At 37.8% G+C, this 22,371-nt stretch overlaps 1 protein-coding gene across 8 annotated transcripts in view; it reads right to left on the bottom strand.

The window, feature by feature from the left end:
• ST6GALNAC3 (ST6 N-acetylgalactosaminide alpha-2,6-sialyltransferase 3) overlaps positions 1-22,371 on the bottom strand; it is a 501,804-nt gene that overhangs the window by 160,392 nt on the left and 319,041 nt on the right. The window contains exon 4 of one of the 8 annotated variants that reach the window (XM_058538320.1): positions 6,668-7,034. The exons of the other annotated variants lie outside the window; for them this stretch is intronic. Coding sequence (XP_058394303.1) covers positions 6,986-7,034 — 49 coding nt within the window. The 3' untranslated portion in view covers positions 6,668-6,985. Of the gene's footprint in view, positions 1-6,667; positions 7,035-22,371 lie in introns of those variants that run through there. 8 annotated transcript variants of the gene reach the window in all.

Genomic DNA, 22,371 nt, shown 5'->3' with positions numbered 1-22,371 from the left:
ACTCCCTCCCAGAGCCCAGACCCTATCCTATGCACCTGATAGTACCTGCGAGGGTAAGGACATCCCCAGGTGTTTAGGATGCTAAGGACGCATCAGAAAATCTAATCTCTGCTCACACATTGGCCAGCTAGTTTCTCCTCTCATTGATTTTTTCATGTTTTTTTTCCCCTAAGGATAAAAATAAAGGGGACTTATGATATAAAATCCAGCCAGTATAAAAGACATCACACAGAAAGTCATTTACTGAGCACTGACTGGGTTGAAGGCACTGTGGTGAGCATTACCAAGGACAGAGAGATGACCCAGTCGTCCTCGGATAACATAAGCACTCTGCCCTTGAGCAAGAGGTCATTAGCAAAAATACCCACCACCCACACTCAAAGTGAGGAAGTAGAGACTGAACAATGAAATATCATTGATTTAGGAACCCACAGCCTGGGTTCTCATGGCTGCTCTGTCGCTCACTAGCTGTGTGACCTTAGACAAGCCTCCTTTTCCTTATTGGTAATCAGAAGACCGAAGGACTTCCTCTCCTTACTTCACAGGGTGGAAGTAGAAATCCAATGACATCAAAACCAAGAAAATAGTTTAGAAAATAACGGTCCTATGCAAATTTATGGTAACGTTATTGCCATTTTTATCTGCCAGGGAATTTCAAAATTATTTTCAAAGTTAGAATGGCATACTGGGCTCTTTGTGAGGTGGTTCCTGAAAACTTCTCCAGTTTCACTACAGTGTTTCATGAACTTGCCTGTCTCTAGCTGGACTGTAGGCCTAGCACAGTACATGACCCAGAATTGGTACTGAGTAAAAATTTTTAAACAAATGGGTAGACAAATGTTGTAGAAGCTGTCTGGGAGAATTAGGGAACACATTTAGAGCATACAGGGGTTTTTCTTTCCTCTAGCCTCAGAAAAATGGATAAATTGAGAAAAAATCTTCTAATATCCCTTTATCTAACTCAAAGGGTCTATAGTCTGACTCATATTTAGAGAGATGAATGCTAAGACCAGCTGGCATGCTAGTAGCTGTCAGCTGACTCCCTGGGAAAGGAAAATCTCTGGGTGTGGACACAATGAAGGCTGTAGTTGGCCAAGTTTATCATAAATTAAAAGTTAACTCTCCTTCTCTAGAAAGGTGCCAACATCGGTGCTTCTGATTCTATAAGAAGTAGGAAGTCAATTCCAGTTACCGGAAATATTGGTCTCAACTACTCTAGTGAAAACTTGTGTGGAGAAATAATTGGGAACACTATTTTCTACACTTCCACAGTTGTTAAGATGCCACATTGGATCCATTATAGAGTCTCCCAGAGAGCAAGAGTAAACAGTATTTACCTGAAATATAATTCTCATGCCATCATTCCCGGGTGGGAACCTGACCTCTGTAATGCATAAGGCAAGATCAGAAGGCTACTTTCTGTCATATTATCTTCATTTTCAAATCATTTTCTTTCAAAATTCATAAAATAATTTTTATAGAGCATCAGACTATACTTTAAAAATCTGACAAGGCCAAGAAAGCTAAACCACAGTCTCCCTCACACTTGAGACAAAGCTGTTGCAAATAGAAAGTAAGATCCATTTTGGTGTAAGGATTCTTGACGGAGGTGGGGTAGGGAAGGGGAAAGATGCCTAGGAATTACGGAGGGCCTGCCTCTGCCCTGCCATGAGCTCCCTGCCCTGGTCAGCACTTCTAAGAGGAAGTCCTGCCCTGTACTCTGCAAGGGAATCTTGCAGACACGAGGCAGAGCCCTCCCAGTTCCAGGCTGAATGAACTGACAGAGCCATCACTCTTTAAGGCCACGCTGAATCACACTGCCTTCACCTGACCCAGGAACTGTTTGAATTAACAATGACAGGCCTGCCTTTGGCTTTGGTTTGGCCAAGACACTTGGACCTTATAATGAAAAAGTACACCAGTAAATGTGCTGGAATAAAACCAAGTTGGTGCTCTCAAGACTTCAGAAATGGAGATTTCAAAAATGAGAAATCTTGAGTAATCATAATTGTGAGACTATAGATGTCAGAGATCATGGATGTCAGAGAAAGTTACAGAAAGCCAGTAATTTAAAGAGAAAAAAGAAAAGATCTTAAACACAGTAGGAGACCATTTTGATCTTCCTCCTCAGTCCTGTGTGTGAAAAAATGAGAGCTGAATTCCCCAGGAGTCTGATGAAAGAGCAATAGCCAAGTTGTTTCTATGCAAATTTTTGAGTCTTAAATTCCATTAAAGAAATACGTACTTGGATGGGCAGTCACATTTTTTGTTGGTGAAAGTCAAAAGAGAGGTCCTAAAAGGAGCAGTGTCAAGATGCCCACTCACCCTGCTGGGTGGTATGAGAATAACATCAGGCTGACCACAAGTCAGGGAGTTCTCATCAGTAACAGATCTCTCACTGGGAACAGATGGAAAAAATACTGTGTTCCCAGTCGACTGAGCAAAAAGAAGAATCTAATATTTTCTTCTCTAGTCCACACCATGGCTCACTAAAGCCTGAGATGAGTTATATCACAACACAGATAGATTGCCTCTTGCACGTGTATGGATTAAAACCAATCTCATCAACTCTGAACTATGTCACGCTAATGAAAGCAAACGGTGATGTGGATATTCCAAAAGAGAGAAAAATCAGAAAAACACTTATTTTTGGTTATAGAATATATTGTATTATTTGGGAGGTATCAGGTTTACCTTTATGCTTATGTTTTGTTTGTGGAAATGTGCAAATCGGCGTGTATCTTCTAAGTACCCATCAACTGGTAGAGGAGACAATTGAGATAGGAGGAATAAATCAGCTTGGAATGGAGTATTTCCGTAGATAAATCCAGATGGCCAAATTTAGAGCTAACTAATCATTAGATCATAAAGGGGAATGGACATCAACGCATGATGGAAGGGAAACTACAACTGATGTTACTTCACCTCACCCAGGACACACAATTAGAGGTCCCAGTCTGACTCTGAGGTTCTTTGCACTCAGTCACGCTGCTTGTTCCATGCACCTGCACATGAGTACTTATTAGAGTGGACTAGAGCGGCCTAAATGGGATGACAAGAGGCTCTAATGAACTGATAAGTGAGAGACCATCAAGGGATTGTTTAGGGAAATTAAACTGCTTTGAAGATCGAGACGCACAGCAAGGGAAGCTTACCTTTCCAATGTGTGTCCTCAGTGATCTTCACTAAAGAACCATATTTGATGAAGAATAATGGCATTTGTCTCAATGTAAAATTGTTCAGCTTTTCACATAGCGTTCCCTGCTAATATTTTTTGGGTGTCCTCAGTATAGGACAGCTAAGTGTGTGGGCTCTAGAATCAAATCTAGGTTTGAATCCCGCCTTGAGCACATTTTTTCCCCCTATAGTTCCTTCCCCTGCTACCTTAGGCAAGTAACATAATCTTTCTGAAGCTCACTTTCCTTACTTGTAAAATAAAGGCAATAATTGTACCTGCCTCATAGGGTTATTGAGGTGATCAAACGAGATAATGTGTGTAATACATGGTCTAGGGCATGGCGTATAGTAAGGATTCAACAAATGATATTTATTATCATTAGAATAATAATTATAGGTACATGCATCTTTGTTCAACCTTTTGGGTTGAGCAAATCCACATTCTCTCATATGCCTTAAGGTTTGGTGTCCATGTTGCTTTTTGTTTCTCTTTCTACTCAGCAGCTACTGAAAAAAAGTACATCTTTTATCTTATTTTCTCTGCCTAGTTACTGCCAGACAGGGACTCTCATGATAAAAAATAAGTTTAAAATTTCCATTTAATTTAAATAGTGAGTCATAAAATTAATCAATTATAGTATATGAGGCTATAATGTTCCTGGGTGGTTTGAAGGTAAAAATCTAAAACAGAATTTGATGAAGAACAATAAGATTTTATCAAATACAACTCTATTTTCTAGGAAAGGAAAAAGTGTGTCTATTGCCCTTGGTATAGTCTCTGCTTTCATATCCTGGTCCTTGTTGCCTTCCCATGGACAGCATATCCCCATCCTGGCCCCAGCATCTTGAACTTGGGATGTTGTAGTAAGCAGTTACTAACTTTAATGGGCTCTTTGGCTACACTTCTTCAATAAAACATCATTTTTTGCCACAAAACTCACTTTTTGAAACTATAAACATCAGGGTGAAAAATTCTTGATCTGGCTTACAATGCTCTCTCTTATCTGGTGCCTAATCCCACTTCTAGGACATATTTTCCTCAATATTTTCCATTAAAAGAAAGTTCTACCAACTCTGAACTCCTCCAGCACACTTCATACTTTCATGCCTCTGTGTTTTTACTCAGGCTGTTACCTCTGCCCGGGAAGTCCTTTCTCAACAAGTCCAGAATATCCTTTGTGAAACCAATCACATTTATATTCTATTGAGCACATTCTAGGTGTCAGGGGCTGTTCTAAGCATACAACACATAAACTAATTCAATCTCCACTAAATCCTATGAGGTGGTATCTTATCATCTCTATTTACAGAAGAGAAAAGTGATGCACAGAGAGATGAAGTAAAGTGTCCAAGGTCACACTGTTGGTAAGTAGAAGCTACTTCTGATCAGTCAGAATTAATTCTGTCCTCTATTCTAGTAGAGGATCTTGTTTACACCACCATTTAGGTGCTTGTTACAGTCTGATGTATTATAAGCTCCTTTTCTCATTTGCCTTTGGATTCTTAGTGTCCAGCACTGTACCTTACGTTTCATTGGCGCTTAACTAATGGTTACTAACTGCATGAATCCAAATAAGAAAAATACAGCTCTGCTCTCGACAGATTTCCCTAACTTCATGTATACTATCGTATTTTTATTTGGTTTCACAAATGGGTTTAGTGGCAACTGAATAGAAATGAAAGTGAGTAGATGAGAGGACATAAAGAGCTTCAGAGATGGTATACTTTTGTAAAAGTACAGGCTTCAACCTGCAGCAATAACCAAAACCCTTACAAACTCCTAAATCCTGAAGAGTTACTGAAGCGTATGAGGAGAAATTAAAAACATAAAACACAGCTTTTCAAAGCCCCAAATCTTTTTAAACAAACTTTATTTTTTCATTTCTTTACAATAGGTTTTATTTTAAGCTATATATATTATGGAGAGTTAACAGTTTCTTGAAACAGCTTAGTTTAGTTTTGACAGTAACTCTTTTGCTAAGACTTTACTGCCCCATTTCTCCAGGACTCGCTTCTCCTCTTAGCTGTCACAGGAAAACCAAAGATCACTGACATTTCATATCCTCACCTGGACATCCTTATCTTGACCAACAGTTTAGGCAAGGGGTTACAATGGCAGAATTACTCTGGAAGAGTTACTGTATTACTATGGAAAACCTTCAGACATTTCCAAAGACAACATCTCAGTATCCACTTCAGCCTTTAAAAACAGTATGTAGCAAGGAGCAATTGCATCCTTATTTCAAAGAAGAAAAAGTAAACTGCGGGACATATAGCTCATCATACCATAGCTTTTCTGATTTCCGAGTTAATATTTATTGCTCATGGTGTTGCAGATACAAAAAGAATAAAACTGCCTCTTGATCGCAAGAAAGCTCCCATTCTAGCAGATCAGGAGACATTTATTCAAATAGTAACTCCATTCTACAATCTGGCCAGTACTCAAGAAATATGACAGCTCAGAGGAAAGAAGTAAGCCCTCTGCCCAGGCTTGGGCATAGCAGGGAGAGTTTGTGGAGAGGGGCCATTTCTGAGCCTCGAGGAAGCCCTGGATTTGGCCCAGCAGAGAGGTACGGAGGAGGCAAGGTGGGAACCCAAATTACAGGTAGAATAAAAAGCATTCATGAGCATAAAGGCAAGAAGAGAAGCTTAAAATATTGTTTTGTTGGAGCATGGAGTGCTTAATGATATAAAAGGAGGCGAGAGAGAGAAAGAGATAAAGTAATAAAAAGATTCTGTTCTACTTCATATAAGGAAGGCAGAGGCTATAGCTGTGAATCTCATACAAGAACGTTAAGGAGAAAGACAGCGATTATAGGATTTAAATGCAATTAAATAATTTATTAGAAAGTCAGAATATGTTGTTTGATAGCATCTCATACAATGATGCTAGGATTATTTAAGGAAAATTGTAAGGGCTTCCTAAACGGATGACAAGTCATCGGTATTTGTTTTTTTTTAATTAAAAAAAAGTTTTTTTATTGATGTTACAATAGTTTATTTATTTTTTAATTTTTTGTTTATTGCAGTAACATTGGTTTATAACATTGTATAAATTTCAGGTGTACATCATTATACTTCTATTTCTGCATAGATTACATCATGTTCACCACCCAAATACTAATTACAACCCATCACCACACACATGTGCCGAATTATCCCTTTCGCCCTCCTCCCTCCCCCCTTCCCCTCTGACGGATGACAAGTCATCAGTATTTGAACGGTTAGTACCAAGGTTTGGTTCAAAAATTTAGAAGATAAGTTATCTGAGGCAAAAATAAGTTTAAATTAAGCCTTTGTCACACTTAGAATAGTCAGGTCTTTATATTTTGACATTTATTTTTTAAATAAATGCTTATTGAGGAGCTATTATTAACCAAGTAAATTCTTGGAATTGATTTTAAGAAATTGAGAAAATACAAAAATGAAAAAAGTTCCAAATGAAACTAAATTATCAGTCTTATTACTAAGGTAAAATTGCGTGTATTTTTTATGTAATGAGTAATTCAGCAAGTTAAAAAAAAAAGGCTTCATTGGACACTAAGAGTAAATCAATAATATATTTATCAGAGAACAAGTTCACCTTGGAAAGCAGAAAGCACACCTGATTGTGAGGACTATCAGACAAGGGAAAATCTTACTGAACAGGGTGCCAAGAGGCACTGATATGACACCTAACAGAGCTCTCAACTTGAGAATCTTGTGCTTCAGAGGAAGGGCTGTGAATCATTCTCTCGAGAGACCTGGAGCTGAGAAATCAACCTCCAAGGACATGGTCCTCTCTTCTGTTAGATGGAGCTTTGCTTTTTCATTCGGACTTGATTTTACAAAATACATTTCCTCTGAGGATGTGAAGACTGAAGGAAAAAAATTAAAGAAAGAAATCAAGAAGCTTTTGCTCATTTTGTGGAATTGCACTTTCCATTGGTGTGGGTACACAGAGTCACACAAGATTATGGGTAAAAGGCTTTTTAAGAACCCTGTGTTGGGGGCCAGCCCCGTGGCTTAGCGGTTAAGTGCACGCGCTCCGCTACTGGCGGCCAGGTTCGGATCCCAGGCGCGCACTGACGCCCGCTTGTCAAACCACGCTGAGGCCGCGTCGCACATACAGCAACTAGAAGGATGTGCAACTGTGACATACAACTATCTACTGGAGCTTTGGGGAGAAAAAGGGAAAGAAAAAAAAAAGAATGCTTAAAAAAAAAAAAAAAGAACCCTGTGTTGACAATAGTAAGAGCAGGTCGGCCAAGTGCAGAGCGAAGCCCACCCACCCTGAACCTCTGGTCAGAGCGAGAGTCCACTTCCCATCGTGCTACCTGAACTGGGGATTGGAGATAAAATTCCTAGAATATGCAATGGTTCAGTTCCTAAAAATAGTGACGCCCTAATCAATAGTTGTTTCAGTTTTTAAAATGGGGAAACTTTTGTAAATTAAAAAAATTCCTCAAATATGTGTATATCATCTTAGACAAAAATAAATTTGGATTGTATATAATGTCTCTATGTCTCAATTCTCCTGTGTATGTGCATGTGTGGAGGGGAGTAATATGTTTCCTCATGAAATTATTGTAAGGATTAAATGAAATAATGTAAGAAAAATAATTGTCACAGTGCGTGCTACAAAGCCAAAGATTCATTAAATGATTAAAAAAAAAAAAGCCCTAACATTTAAATACCCACTGTGTTTTTGGTTAAGGGCTTATTTCCAATATTTACTGTATTAAATCACAGCTGATGTACCACAAACAGGTAAAACAGAAATGTTGACCCTGATTTCTTGAGTTACATAGTCCTCATTAAATGAAAAAAATTGTGACTCAGGATACCTCAGTAATAACACTGGTTAATTCATTCTAAAAGAAAGTAACGTCCTTTTAACTCACAAGCCATAGCCTCAATGACCAGCAGTTTCCCAAATGTGATATTCTGGTGGATTCCAGGTCCTTCAGGAATTCCTGCCAGCCTCAATCAGCTGTCCTTTAATCTAGCTTAGAACTCAGTCTTATTTGATTATTAACAGTCTGAGCTTAAGTGAGTTTAGAAAATTGCATATTGACACAGAGAAAATTTATCCTTTTTGCAGTCAAATGCTTTAATGCAAAAGAGATAGGATTACAAATTTCATTCAAAGGAGTTTTAAAAATGAGGAAAGTGATTTAGGTTTTTCATTCCATATTGAGGAGTTTTAGAAAAGGGTGAAGCAAGTGCAATAGGTCTGTTGTAAATTGATATTCTCTATGATTCACAGATATTTCAATGGAAAATAATTTACCAATACAACCATGAACACATCAAAACTAATATTATTTTGAAGTTACACTGAAATACTGACCTGAATCCTATGGGAGTTACTTTTTCAGGAAGGAAAAAAACATTAATTTTAGGGTATTTATAGTTAAGCCTTTTTAGCTTTGGATAAATAATATTATTCAGGGAGAGTATTGCCAGGGCCTCAGCATAATGCACTTCATATTTTTAGATTTATTCAATTATTTACCCAGCATCTAGGACAATCTTTATCTGTGATCTATCATTCAAACATGAGAATGTCAAACCTCCAAGACTTCTTTTAACCTTTGCTCTAGGAACTGAGTAAGAATATTCCTTATTTTTGAAAAAGAAGATACTAGATTTTTCTCACCATTTGCCACATGCACATATTTCATAAATTTGTCTTCCATAATACGTATACATTTATTTAATCACTTGTTTTCTCATGTGCAAGCTAATAATAATAAAAATTATAACTTTCATTCTATATATATCCTCAAATTGCTTTTAGATTCATAATCTTACTTGATATTTTAAATCAACTCTTTGATATATATTTTTTAATATCCTTAACCTATACACTTTTTGAATATTGACTACATGAATTATTATCTCAACTTTATAGATACAGAAAAGGAGATATTGAGAAACTAAGTGACTAAGAGTACTAAATATAAATTACCAAAATATAAAATAGCAATAAAAAGTTATCCTCCAGTGACAGCTCACAATATGCAAGTATTCATGTGTATCAGCCAACTGCAGTGAGTTCAATACAAAGACAATTGTGTTCACACGACAGTAAAAAAATGGTTTAATAAAGCATAAGCTTCTCTCTCTACTGTATCCTATAAATAGCTGCCTCTTCTAAAATACTTTTTTATAATCTTCCTTTGCATTTATTTGTTAACATGTGTGTATCCCTCACCAGAAAAAGCACTTTTAAGGAAATTTCTATGTTACTTATTGTTGCAAGGTTTTTAGTTCACAGTAGTTGTTCAATAAATGCTTGTTGTAAAAATAAATGAAATGCTGATTTGTCATACTATGTGAGTTGATTCCTTAGGATAGAAGCTTGCATTTAATTAACAGCCTGATAGACCAAAGTGCTTAGAACACAAGAGTTTCTAGTCATGAGATACCATGTCTATGTTCACATGTATACAATGAATGGCAACAATTTTACAAACATGCAAAAATGGGCCTGCTCTCTGGCCAACATTTGTTACCTCTGTCTCTGATTCCTGCCACCTTAGTTTCTGGGTACCCTGCCGTGGTTTGCGTTTTGAGGTTGTTATCTGTGAAGAGTTAGCAAGTAGCAACACTCGTCATGCAATTTAAATGAGCCTGCAGTAATCAATAAAAGTAATCAATAAGAATGCTAAAATGAATGAATGAATAAATAGATAAAATAAAAAAATTTTAAAAACGCTCTGTAATCACACTGTGATGCTATCATAATGAATAAGCCTCATCACATCTCACCCTTATCTGCTCTCATTAGCAGCTTCAAAAATCGTTCTCATCTTGATCTAAGGGTGCTGGATTTCATGAGGCAGTTGGTGTTATTTCCCTGCATTTCTTCCATTTAGGAACAACCGGCAGCAAGACCCTGGCCTTGGGGATTCAATAGAAGTGACCCATGACTCGCAGTTCTGCAGGCGCCTGCTAACCGTCGGATCACTTCCACAATCCCCATGGACTGCTGTCCATCTCCAGTTCAGCCAGCCATTGTAGTCACACTTGGTGGTGAAGATACAAGGAAAAGGAGGTTTGACGGAGAGCTAGAAACAGGACTCCAAGCCAGGGACTCATTAAGACAGTTTTCCTTGCCAAAATGGAAATAGTTTCATTGCTTGTTCTTTCTAACTACAAATATTTGTACATATGTACCATGAAACAATTTCAGAAAATATGGAATACTATAATAAAGAAAGTAGGAGTCAGGCATAACTCCACTACTCACTCTGTTAACTACTTGTTTGGATTTTAAGACATATTGCATAACCACATTACAAAACACAACAGAGGAAAACCTGGAATAAGAGGGAGGATAAAATCTCTTTCTTTTTCTCTCATAGAGTTAAAAAAAATTAGGCAGAAATGAAAGCAAAACAAGAACAAAGCTAACAACAAGGACACACATTACCAGAAATCTAGAAGATACACAGGACAGAGAAAGCTTTCAAATGGAGGAAAGAAAGGAAGTGATCAAATCACCCTGTCTCAAAAACTCATGGTACTGAAAAGCACGGAAAGCAGAGGCAAGAGCTCTGAGGAAGAACAAAGAGATACAGAGGGGACAGAGTGGGCAGGTACCAGGAAGAGAGAGGAGAGCAAAGAGCGAGCCAAAGAACAGCGGCAGCAGGGATGAAGAAAGGGTGTCACCACAAGGAGAAAAGCACCGTAAGAAGGAAGATGCAGCAGGGATGAAGAAAGGGTGTCACCACAAGGAGAAAAGCACCGTAAGAATGAAGATGCCCCCCAGCCCCACATTTCACCCTCAGAGATGACCTCTGTAAGCTGGTGAACTGCTCGACTTCTTTGTTTTATTTTTGTTAAACAATAAAAATAATTTTAGGTGGTACAGATGAAAGAAAAAGACTTCCAGTTATATTCAAATACCCCAACTCAAAAAAGGTAAATCACTCAGTATTAAAAAAGAGAAAAAAAATCAATGAAGGCAACTTAGCTACATATTTCAGCCAGAATTTTTTCACTGTATAAAATAAAACATCTAAAAAGGAGTCAGCCTGTTTTCCTATTCCCATGTCCTATTTCATTGGCAGCTCTTTCCACATAGAGGAGAACCCAGCATGCAAGAGATTTCTGGAAAAAATGGATTTGATAGACAATTGTGTGTGTGTGTGTGTGTGTGTGTGTGTGTGTGTGTGTGTGAGAGAGAGAGAGAGAGAGAGAGAGGGAGAAAGAGAGGGAGAGAAAGGAGAGAATTTATGATGTATTTGCCTCATGAAATGAAGAGGTACAGAAAATCAATTGGATTTGTCTTGAATGTTATTTTTTTACCAAAATTCAATTCTCATTTTATTTGGATCTATCTAGCTTCTGATTGAAAAAAATAAAAATCATCAAATGTCAACTTTGGAGCTCTTCAACCACTTTAGAGTGAAGGAAATAAAGCCTTAAGACTGCAGGAAGTGACTTGTCCTAGCTTACCTAGTAGTTAGTGACAAAGTTGAGACAAGCAAATGCAGTGTTCACTACTTTTGTTTCTGGGGTTTGCTATGTATTTCTTTCAGAAATAAGGTAAGTTAAGGACCCTTCTAAGATGGGAGATTGAGACAGTTGCCTTCAGCAGAAGAGGGGGCTTCCAGAACTGTGATGCTGATCTCTGCATGTCTGTCCTCTCCATAAACCTTCAGCTAAAAGGATACTTCCCCAAGGAGAAGGGCTTTGAATTCAGGGTAGAGGGGATTGTGCTTAATTCTGCCAAGAGGTTTTATGAGACTCCTATAAGAAGGAGGCTCAGAAAACATGACTTCTAAGTAAGAAATCAGCTCCAGGCAGATTCCAGTAGTTGCAAGAAGGCTTTTGAGTATTGTCTCCAAGTGCTTACAAAATTGACATTCTCATCAACAAATATTTGTTGAGGAACTAATATAGACCGAATGCTCTATACAGAGAGATGTAAGACAGTCTTGAGGGGCTTCCAATCTTTCCAATCTTGTTGCCCAGCCAGAACCATACATAAAGAATAAGAAACAGCCAAAGCAGCCTGTACAAAGTGCAAGATACAGGGAAGGAAAAATAAGTGCCTGAGGAATTTATGAGGGGTGTGGGGAGACAAACAGAGCTGCTAAAGACAGCTGCATGAAAGAGCTGACTCTTGAGCTGTGCCTGAACAGATTTATACGACAAGAATACAAAGAGAAGGGCATTTAAGCTGGAGAAATAGAGCCAACAAAGATACAAAGCTGAGTGTGTTAGGGGCTAATGAGCAGACTCATCTGGGTGGGCTGGACAATATTTTTAAGGATTAGTTGGTGACAAACTTTGGGAGAAGGTAGAGCAAAATTCTCAGGACAAGAATGCCAGATGAAAGCTATTATAGACATGAGGAGCTGTCAACAATTTGTGGGTGGGTGAATGAAATGAAAAAGTGATTTATGGTGATTAATCTAGTAGAAGTATAAAATGTGGATTGAAGGGCAAAAGATGGGAAACAGAGAATAGATGGAGAAAATTTTAATAGTCTAGACATGAGATGATGAGAACCTTGAAATAGAAATAAAGCACGTAATCATATAATCAATATTATGAAGCAAGAGATGGTGGACTGGGTAATGCAATCAGAGTTTGGTTTGGAAAGATGAACCAAGTTTTAGACAAATTAAGTTTCGCATAGAAAATACCTAATAGCTAACCTAGTTTAAGAGACTAGTGTTTAGAAGTGATATCAGAGATGAAGATAACATGTAACAGTGCTGGTTCACACTATGGGAGTGAATGAGTCCTCTCAGGGAGGGAATGTTTCATTTATGATTAATGTATAAAGAGAACAGAAGAAAAATAAAGACCAGTGTCACATCTTCTTGAAAGTACAGTAGCAACTGACCAAGTCTGCCAACTTCTACCTGGATTTCCTTGAACAGTCTCTGCTTTCTGATGCTTCCTGATGACCCAAGAATGATGATAATGGCCAAGGGTCTGGAAGGAATCCCATTGTCCATCATTCTGAAAGTGAAACCTGAACAATTAGAAACCCTGGTGACTTGGCCAAGGCCTTCCAGACCTCAAGTGTCTCAAAACTCTATTCTGGAGAACATGCTGATTACATATTGAGGGCCCTTGTGTTGTCTTCAGTACCATACATTTAATGACTTTTTTTTTTTTCGTGAGGAAGATTTGACCCTGAGCTAACATCCATTGCCAATCCCCCTCTTTTTGCTGAGGAAGATTAGCCCTGAGCTAACATCCGTGCCCATCTTCCTCTATTTTGTATATGGAACGCCGCCACAGCATGGCTTGATGAGTGGTGCCTATGTCTGCGCCTGGGATCTGAACCTGCCAACCCCAGGCCGCCGAAGCGGAGAGCGCGAACTTAACCACTACATCACTGGGCTGGCCCCTGTAATGACTTTTTTTAAAGGAGAGAAAAATAAAAGTCTGAACGATTATCTAAATCATTAAAAACGTCAGCGGAGAAAAAGTTAGTTTGAAATTGTTCTCTTGACATTATAATATGGATGTAAAATAATTCATAATAATAGCTAGTATTTACTAATACTTACCACGTGCCAGGCCCTAGCTATAAAATTTATAAATATTACCTAGTTTAATTCTAACAAAAGTCCAGAAAGCAGATATTATTATTTCAACCTTACTTTACACATGGGAAAACTGAAGCACAGAGAGTTTACACTTGGCCTAAGTCACACAGATACGATGTGGGGGACAGTTGTGTGCTATAATCCATGGCAAAGAAGCAAAACCCACTCCCATCCATCATTATAACCCAAATCTGGGCAAATCTTCTCTAACTTGAAAATTTAGCACAACAAGTCTATAGTTATAGACAAAACACAGATGAGTCAAACATACACACACACAGACACACACACTTTCGGCGGGGAAGGGCTAATGAGTATTTTAACTCTATCAATGACACAATCCAAGAAACCTTTTTATAAAGCTACCATTGGTAAGAACTCATATTTCCAGTTCATTTAACAAAAAGGCATTAAGTTAACAATTTCTGATACGACTGATGGTTACATTTTAAAACTCATAATAGAGATGGACCTTGGCTTCACTAATGTCTCCACATACACCGTTTCGAGCAAAATATAGTCCGTTTACAAGAAGTGCAGAAATGTTGTTAAACTTAATTAGACGTAATTGTCACACTTTCATTAGCTATTAACGTTATGTAAAGATAAACTAATGCATAATGAGTTCTTTGTCACATAATTGTAATTTTAATGATTACATTATGACCATTATAATACAGTACATATTTTCAATTTTCCCATTAGTGGGCAATTATTTATACTGTTTTCTATTATGATCTGTCCCTAGAGAATACGTTATTAATGCCTTCATTTTCCTATAATGATGACCACAGTGTTGAAATCAATATGATGGCCACAGGGAGAATTGCAAAGTAACATGGAAAGAACAACAAAACGACAACCACGAGTTCAGCTCATTCAACACATGCCTGAGGAAATTTCAAGACGGAGAAAAATAACATATTAATATTCTTATCAGAAGTTCTAGTTTTTAAGGTTTCCTCAAGAATATTTTCCCTCATTTTTTTGTGGCCTTAAGTCTTCAACTCTTTCCTAAGACAATTCCATGGTATGAAATATTCAACAGCCTAACCTTTGAAAAATGTCTTAAACAGTTTTCACCATACAGAGAATTAAATTAACATCCCACAAAGCCATTTCTGGGAAATTTTTTGAATCATTCAAGCTCAAGGTTGCATGTCAAGAAGTAAAATGCTGATGAACTGTATGATTCATTCCCAAAGATGATGAAGAGTGGGGGACATTTATTGGAACAAAGGCAAAGGGCAATGTGATTTGACAGTATTAGTCCTGCACACTAATAACAATAACAGTGATAACATCTAATACAGTTTTTGTTTTTAATGACTACCTCTGAGAACTCACAGATGCCCTCATTATTCTTTTTGTGAAGACTGAGGCTATTTGGTGGACTTGGGGAGATGTCCAGGAGTTTGCAAAGAGATTTAGAAGTGTAGCCCGCTAAACACCTGGCTCAACTGGTTGGGTTGCTTATTCTGGAGGCCTCACATGGAGGCCTCACCTGCCCTCGGGGCTTCCCTGTAGCCTATGAAACCATATGTGTCTCCTCCAACTACACTGGGACTGTTCCAATTATCTTTTAATCCCTGGCACTTCGCACTCTACAAGTTTGTGGAAGAAATTAATGAACTAGTTAGATTTAAACCTAAAATTTCAGAGTACCTTATAGCTTATACTATCTAATTCGATGGTAAAACTAAACAGATGTTAACATGGCCCAGTGTAGCTCCCTGAGAAAAGCTGTTGGTCAAAGTGTTCAATAAATATGTATTCATATAGTTTGGTGATAAGATTTGAATGTTTTATTTTTCCATTCAATTGGGGAGAATCAAGAATCCTGACACATAATAGGTCACCAGTTCCTAAATACTGGTATGTGTAAGATACACCTGGGGAACTAACTAAAATGCAGAGCCCCAGATTCTATTCACAGAGATTATGAATCCACAGGGCTGAGAGGCTATGTTTTTATCAAGACCTTCCAGAAGTTTCTGAAACAGGTGGTCCATGGAGTACCTTTGAGAAGCACTGCAGCTAGTGCTCAATTCAATGGTGGGGAAGTCACAGGGATCAGTACACATGGCACTAGTCTGGGATTAAGAAGACTCTATGATCAAAGCTTTACTACAATAAGAGGTGTGACCTCGAGAAAGTCACTAAATCTCCCTGGCCTTAGGTTTCCTCACTCACGACATGTGTGTTTTGGGCAAATTTCGGAGTTTCCTTACTGAGATCTCTGTACAAGGGGACCATGAGGTTGGCAATAGAGATTCTTGAGCAATGTATAAAATTTCAAAAAGTCAAATAGGAATCATTTATTTATCCAATACAAAGTCTTATTGACACATCCACTTTTTCGATTTTCAGCTGGAACTGTATCACTTCTAGTTATCAGAATTTCTGATGGCAGTTATATGTCTCAGATTTATGAAGATGGAGAAATGAATACTACTTAATAAATGTGTTTTTTTTTTTTTTTTTTGTAGATCACATCTTTCAAAGCATAAAGCCCACAGGGGCAAAATTGCACAAAGGAATATTGGTATGAAAAATGTTGGGACACAGTGGGATAGAGATTTCTAAGTTCCAGTCCAACCCCAAGAGTTCTTGACCAATGTTGCTTCTTAAATTAAGGAACTAACAATTCCAAAGAGACTCACATCATCCACTCAACAATTAGGTAGTGAGCGTCACCTATGTGCCAGGTGATATTCAAGGGGGCAGAGATACAGCACTGTGTAAAATGCGGTCCTCCTCTCATGGCCCTTACAGTCTAGTGGGGGGAAGACCAACAAGAGCAAGTGACATAAAGGACAATAGAGTTTGGTAAGCAGGTTGGGGTGGGGGGCAGATGAAGGGTGTTGTCAAAGAAGTGCTCTCTAATAGGGCAACATTTGAATCAAAACCTAGAGGAAATGAGGGAGAAAAATCATATAGGTCTCTGGGAGGACTCCAGAGATATTGAGTTATAGAATATGCTTTTCAAAATAGGATGATGATTCACCTTCTATATTATCATAAGCTTTACTTAAGCTAACATATTTATGAGCTCATGTTCTGGGCAGACTCCAGGCTTGTAGAAAAGCACATGGTCATGATTTCTTAACAGGGCTATGAGAGCACAGGTGAAATCTCTAGCCCACTGATTTTCTACAATGAGGTAAAGCCTGGATTTTGGCACAATATTTATTTTTGCTGCTTCAAGAACACACGCTTGTTTGCTGCACATCCTTGTGGTCAACATATTTTTAGTTCACTCTGGGATTTGCTCTGTGTTGGCAGAGTCTTCTCAGTTGCTTTCATTTCCTACCTACTGACAGCCTGATGAGCACGATTTATAAATATTAAAAATAAGGAGGTGAGACCGGATGCAAAGAACCTGCCAACACATGCCAGAACCTCTGATGAGTTCCCAACAAAACTAGAGAATGTATTTCAAATACCAGTGGATTTCTCACGTCTAGGACAATGTCTGACAGCTAGCTAGCATCCAGGGAATATGTGCTCAAAGAATGAATGAAATGTTTGTACAAGACTTTAATAATGCCCCACTTCTGTGCTGCCTATCTCAAACCAAAATGAACGCTCTGCCTAAATAGAATAGCTTGATGTGAATGAATGTGGGTAAGAGCATGCGGGTGTACGTTAGTAAACAGGATGTTTTCTATCCTTTATGAGAAAGTATGGCAGCTGCTCTCTAAATTCCTAATCGAGGAAGCTGCTAGTTTTACATCCTTGAAAGCCCCTATTTGCATAGACCCTATATAGAAGGCAGACGTTAGAAATGGAAACAGTATATGATCACCAAATCTCACTTGCGCTAGAAAGTTCTGCCTGTGGTTTGTGATTGTTGGAAACGTGGATGTGCTGACGACAAAATTAACTTATCCAAAGAACTGAGAATTGCCTACTCTCATCATCCCTCTTACTATAATTTACATGACCTGACGAAATTAGACTGTTATTTTCATCGGGGTGATCTGCAAAATCATAAAATGATGTGTATTTTCGGAATGCCTAATTAACTCTCGTTAGTTCCACTGAGGTTTCAGCTACTAAAATAAGCATTGCAAATATCATGGAGGTGTTCATGTCTAGTTTTAGTAACCACAAAGAGATACTCAAAGGACTTGGAAGAAAAATCTCTTTAGAAATCAGGCAATGATGAGGATTCAAATCAAATGGTGAGCCTGTGGGATAAAATCAGATAGACATGGATTTGCCAAAAACTGCCTTGCGGCAAATAGCAAGAAATACTTCTATAGTTGAAGGCAATATTAATAACCGAAACAACAGAATTACAGACGTATACAGACAAAATCCATCCCTACTCACAGTTTTTATCACAAACATAAACTAATATTGATCAAGCTGTTTGTCACAAAAGTTTGCTTTAACATATAATCAGCATCTGAAGTGAGAGCCATGTTTCCTAGACAATTGCCAGCACCTTGTGTCATACTTGTAAATAATGGGCTACTCCTATTGAGCACCATCTGCTTAATATAGAAAAATGCTCCTCTTAATTAGGAAATTATTCTTATTATTTAATATTTATTGAACACCCACGATGTGCTTGGCAACAAAAACACCTGAAACATGCTCTCTGCCCACCAAGAATCCAGCTGCTAAGTAAAATATGATGAACCAGTTAGGCATTCATTTCTGTTTTTAACATATTTTCTGTAAGTCTTTCCAGGTGACAGAGTTGCCAATGGTTCACTCTCTGGAAGGGTCTTCTCTCCCAATTAAGGTGGGATGGTGAGCTATCAGATAGGTTATGAGTGAAATAAAGAGATAAAGAGGAGATAAAGGGCAAATTAATTATGATTGATGAAGCATAAGAGAAATTTGCTCCATTGATGGAAAAAAAATTAATACACTCCTAAGTAAACTCAACTGTATTTGTTATGGACTGACAGATTAGGACTGCATAACATATTAGAAATATAGAATGTGTTGTCGAAAAGTCACCTTGAAAAAGTAACCATTCTTTGTTTTGCATTCACCTTCAGAGCTTTGCCCGACCACAATGATACAACGATGCTGTCAGATACCCATTTCATCACAAGGATATTAACACCTTGGTTAATAAAGATTTAATGGTCAAAGATCTACTATCAACTAGAAGAATTAAGACAGATTGACAACCCCTCCTAGAAGCCTCTATCTATATCCCCTTCTCTTTTTCCTACACTCCAATCAATAAAAGTTCAAGAATATTTGACATGTTTAATATTGCGACTGTGTAGAGAAGCATTCTTGGGGAGAATAAACAACGTATTCACATCAAGAGACTGTTACATATATGCCTGTAATAGTGCCTTTGCATGAATTATCCAGCACTAACTTTAATTATCCTTTTAGTGAAAATCATAAATTAAAAAACTGTTTTTGCTCCACTAACTGAATATCTCAAATATGTTTTTTTTTTTTTTCAGATCCTGAATTCTAACCAATTCTCCACTTCACATGGGAAAAGTTTCCCCATCCACTTGCCAGCATCTCACTAAGGTTTCAGGTTTTGTTTAGTTTAGTTTTTTTACACTTTTCATTGAATCATATGCTTCCCTTATTCCGCTTTCTTATAAGGAAAATATACAATGAATGAAAAAGAATGTGATGACTTTGGCTATAACGTTACTAGTTTTTGTCTTCAAGTTTTATTGTTTTTCAAAAATCAGCAATACTAATTGCCCCAATTATCCTTTTGGAACATGGTGAGTCAGAAAATGGAATATTATCCAGTATCTTAATTTTATGGATATACTTCCCAGATAACCACCTCACCCAGATAATTCAGGCAAAAAGAGAAATTACATATTAGTGGAGGTAATGCTGTGATGATGACAGTTGTCAAACAGTGCCAATATGAACTTTAAATGAATATAATTTGAAAGAAATACATGACAGAGGGATAATGACTAGCTCATATATTGTCAGCTTAATAAATACCTAATGAGCAAAATTGTAAAGCAAATAGTAGGTTGAACATGTACCCAAATGTTGATTCTTGACTCAAAGTCAGAGAACAGAATGATCTGTCTCTGTGTCTAGAATGATAAAGCATCACTTCCTCATAAGCTAATGAGCAGCACCATCTGGCATGATTACAGAGAAGCTAGATCTTAAGAAAGTGAAGAACAAAATGACAGAGTGGCAGTAGGATTTTCACAGAAGGTTAAAGAATTCTCACCATTAAAAATAACTTTAGATGTTCACATAACACTACACCAATAGTATAAAGATTATAGAACCAAATGTTTTCAAAATAATTGACTATGATTCCTGATATCTTAGAATCTTTTTCTATTATGGTAGTTCTCAAAGTGTGGTCCCAGGACCAGCAGCAATAGCATTTGTTAGAAATGCATACTCTGGGCCTCGCCCCAGAACCACCAACTTAGACACTCTCAGGGTGGGCCCAGCAATCTGAGTTTTAACCAGCCCTCCAGGTGATTCCGATGTAGGCTCATGGTTGGGAACCACCGCTCTACCAAACCAAGTAAGAATCAATGATTTTTTTCTGTTTCTGCTGAATACCAAAGAAATTAGCTAATTTGGTCAATTCTGTTTAAACAACTCGTTCATGTGCTGAAGAATAAAAATCAGTCAGACTAGTTCCTTGAGTGACATGAAGATCTCTTTAAAGAAGAGAGTTGTCATCCTAGTATTCTTTTATAGAATCATAGAAGGACAAGTTGCCTTAAACTTCTACCTTAATTGTACAGTTTCTGAACATATGTATTTTCTTCTTTTTGAACTACTTTGATAGACTCCCTGAGACTAGTTTTGCAAATTTGTCTGAATGCTTTATTTATTTAATTGTTTTCTCCATCTCTTGGTCATTCATCAGCAAATAGTAAGTATCTACTACATGCCATCGTCTACTCTAGGTGCTGGTGATATATCAGTGAAAACAGACAAGGATCCCTGTCCTTAAGGAACTGATATCCTAGTGGGGGAGATAGACAAAAACAATAAATGATAAAATAAATAAGTATATTATCTAGAATGTTGGAAGGCAAACAGTGCTACAGGAAAAAAGGAAAAGCAGAACAAGTTAAGGAGCACTGGGAATGCTGGTTATGGGAAGCAGGGATTTCAGTTTTAAGTAGTACTATAGTAGACTCATTGAATGGGTGACAAATGAGCAAGGGCTTCAAAGAGATGATGGAATTGATCATGCAATAGATGGGGAGGAAGGGTGATCCAGCATAGAGCTAAATAGACCTGAATGAAGGAGCATGCCTGGCATGTCTGAGATACAACTAGGAAAGTCTGTGTGGCTAGAGCAGCGTGAGCATGGGGGAAGTTTAATAAATGAAGGTCAGAGAGGAAACAAGGGGCCAGATCCCCTGGAAGTCATTGTAAGTCATTGTAAAAACCTGTGTTTTTACTCAAGGGAAAAGGGGGACCATCCCAGGACTTTGAGCAGAAGAGTGACATGATCTGAACTATGTCAAAATATTTTCATTGATTTTCCTCTGAGTCTACGTACAAATTCATCAACCATTTATGCAGTGGGTTGGAAAACACTGCTACCACTTTTTTCCTTTTCTTTATGTTCATCATGAAATTATTTAAAAGTATTTTCATTAAGGCAATTCACTTTCTTTGTTATCAAAGAAGAAAATGTTTTCTGGGGAACAATTAGAAGATACGGTTGGGTAGTGATCGGTTCTCCTTTCCTTGGGTCTTCCGTTTTCTGCCTTCTGTAGTGGTGGTTGTACTTGCTTCATAAGGCCCCAGAGTATAACCTTGGGTTTGGGTGCTAGGATTTGTTTTTTCACGGGTAACTGACAGCTAACAGAATTGTGAGTGAAGTCTCGAGAACCTGCTTTGCCACTGAAGTGAAACTAAAATGGAAACCTGTATTTGAGGAATGGCTCTGTCAGTGACTTATTGAAAACCCAGTGCCCAGTCACAAAATCCCCAGAGAAGGTAATAGATTTGCCAACCTTTGGGTAAGACAGAGCAAGGGGTCGTCTCTGAGTAGAAGTGTGGAAACTTTTCTATCAAAATCCAATCCTAGAACTTGCCTCGTTTGGTATTACTATGACCCCTATATACTGAAGAAAAGTGTTTTGAAATCCACTAGTGTTTCAATGAGTGGCAAGGGACTTGTAAACTTTAAAAAAAAACTATCAGGTCTTATTTCTTTCACTCATTTACTCACTTATTTATTTATTCATTCATCAAATGTTTACTGAATACCTGTTCGAGTCGAACGATATATCAGGTGCTGGAAACAAATAGATAAGAGCTGGTATTCCCTCAAAGAGTTTATGGACTACCTGTAGAGATTAGACATAAATGGCAATAATGCATGGCAGAGAGTGATGATTTTTATCAAAGAAAAAATCCAAACACTATGAATTTTCAGAGGAGGAAACATGAGTTCTAATTAAAGATCTTACAAAAGGCTTCTTCGAAGAGGTAACATTTGATTTAGTCATAAAGGATGCATTGGTGTGCATGGTGATGGGAGGAAGTGTAATTTAGGCAGCAGGAGCAGTGTCTGCAAAGGCATAGAGGCAGGACCATATCGGTAGTCACCCGCGTGAGAGGCAAAGAAGGCTAAACTATAGCGGTGGTAGTGGTAATGACAGAAGAAAGAAAATGAGTT

The sequence above is a fragment of the Diceros bicornis genome, chromosome 4 (genome assembly GCF_020826845.1).
Source record: "Diceros bicornis minor isolate mBicDic1 chromosome 4, mDicBic1.mat.cur, whole genome shotgun sequence".
Lineage (NCBI taxonomy): Eukaryota > Metazoa > Chordata > Mammalia > Perissodactyla > Rhinocerotidae > Diceros > Diceros bicornis.
The sequence above is the reverse complement of the archived record's forward strand: the minus strand, read 5'-3'. Positions and strand labels throughout refer to the sequence as shown.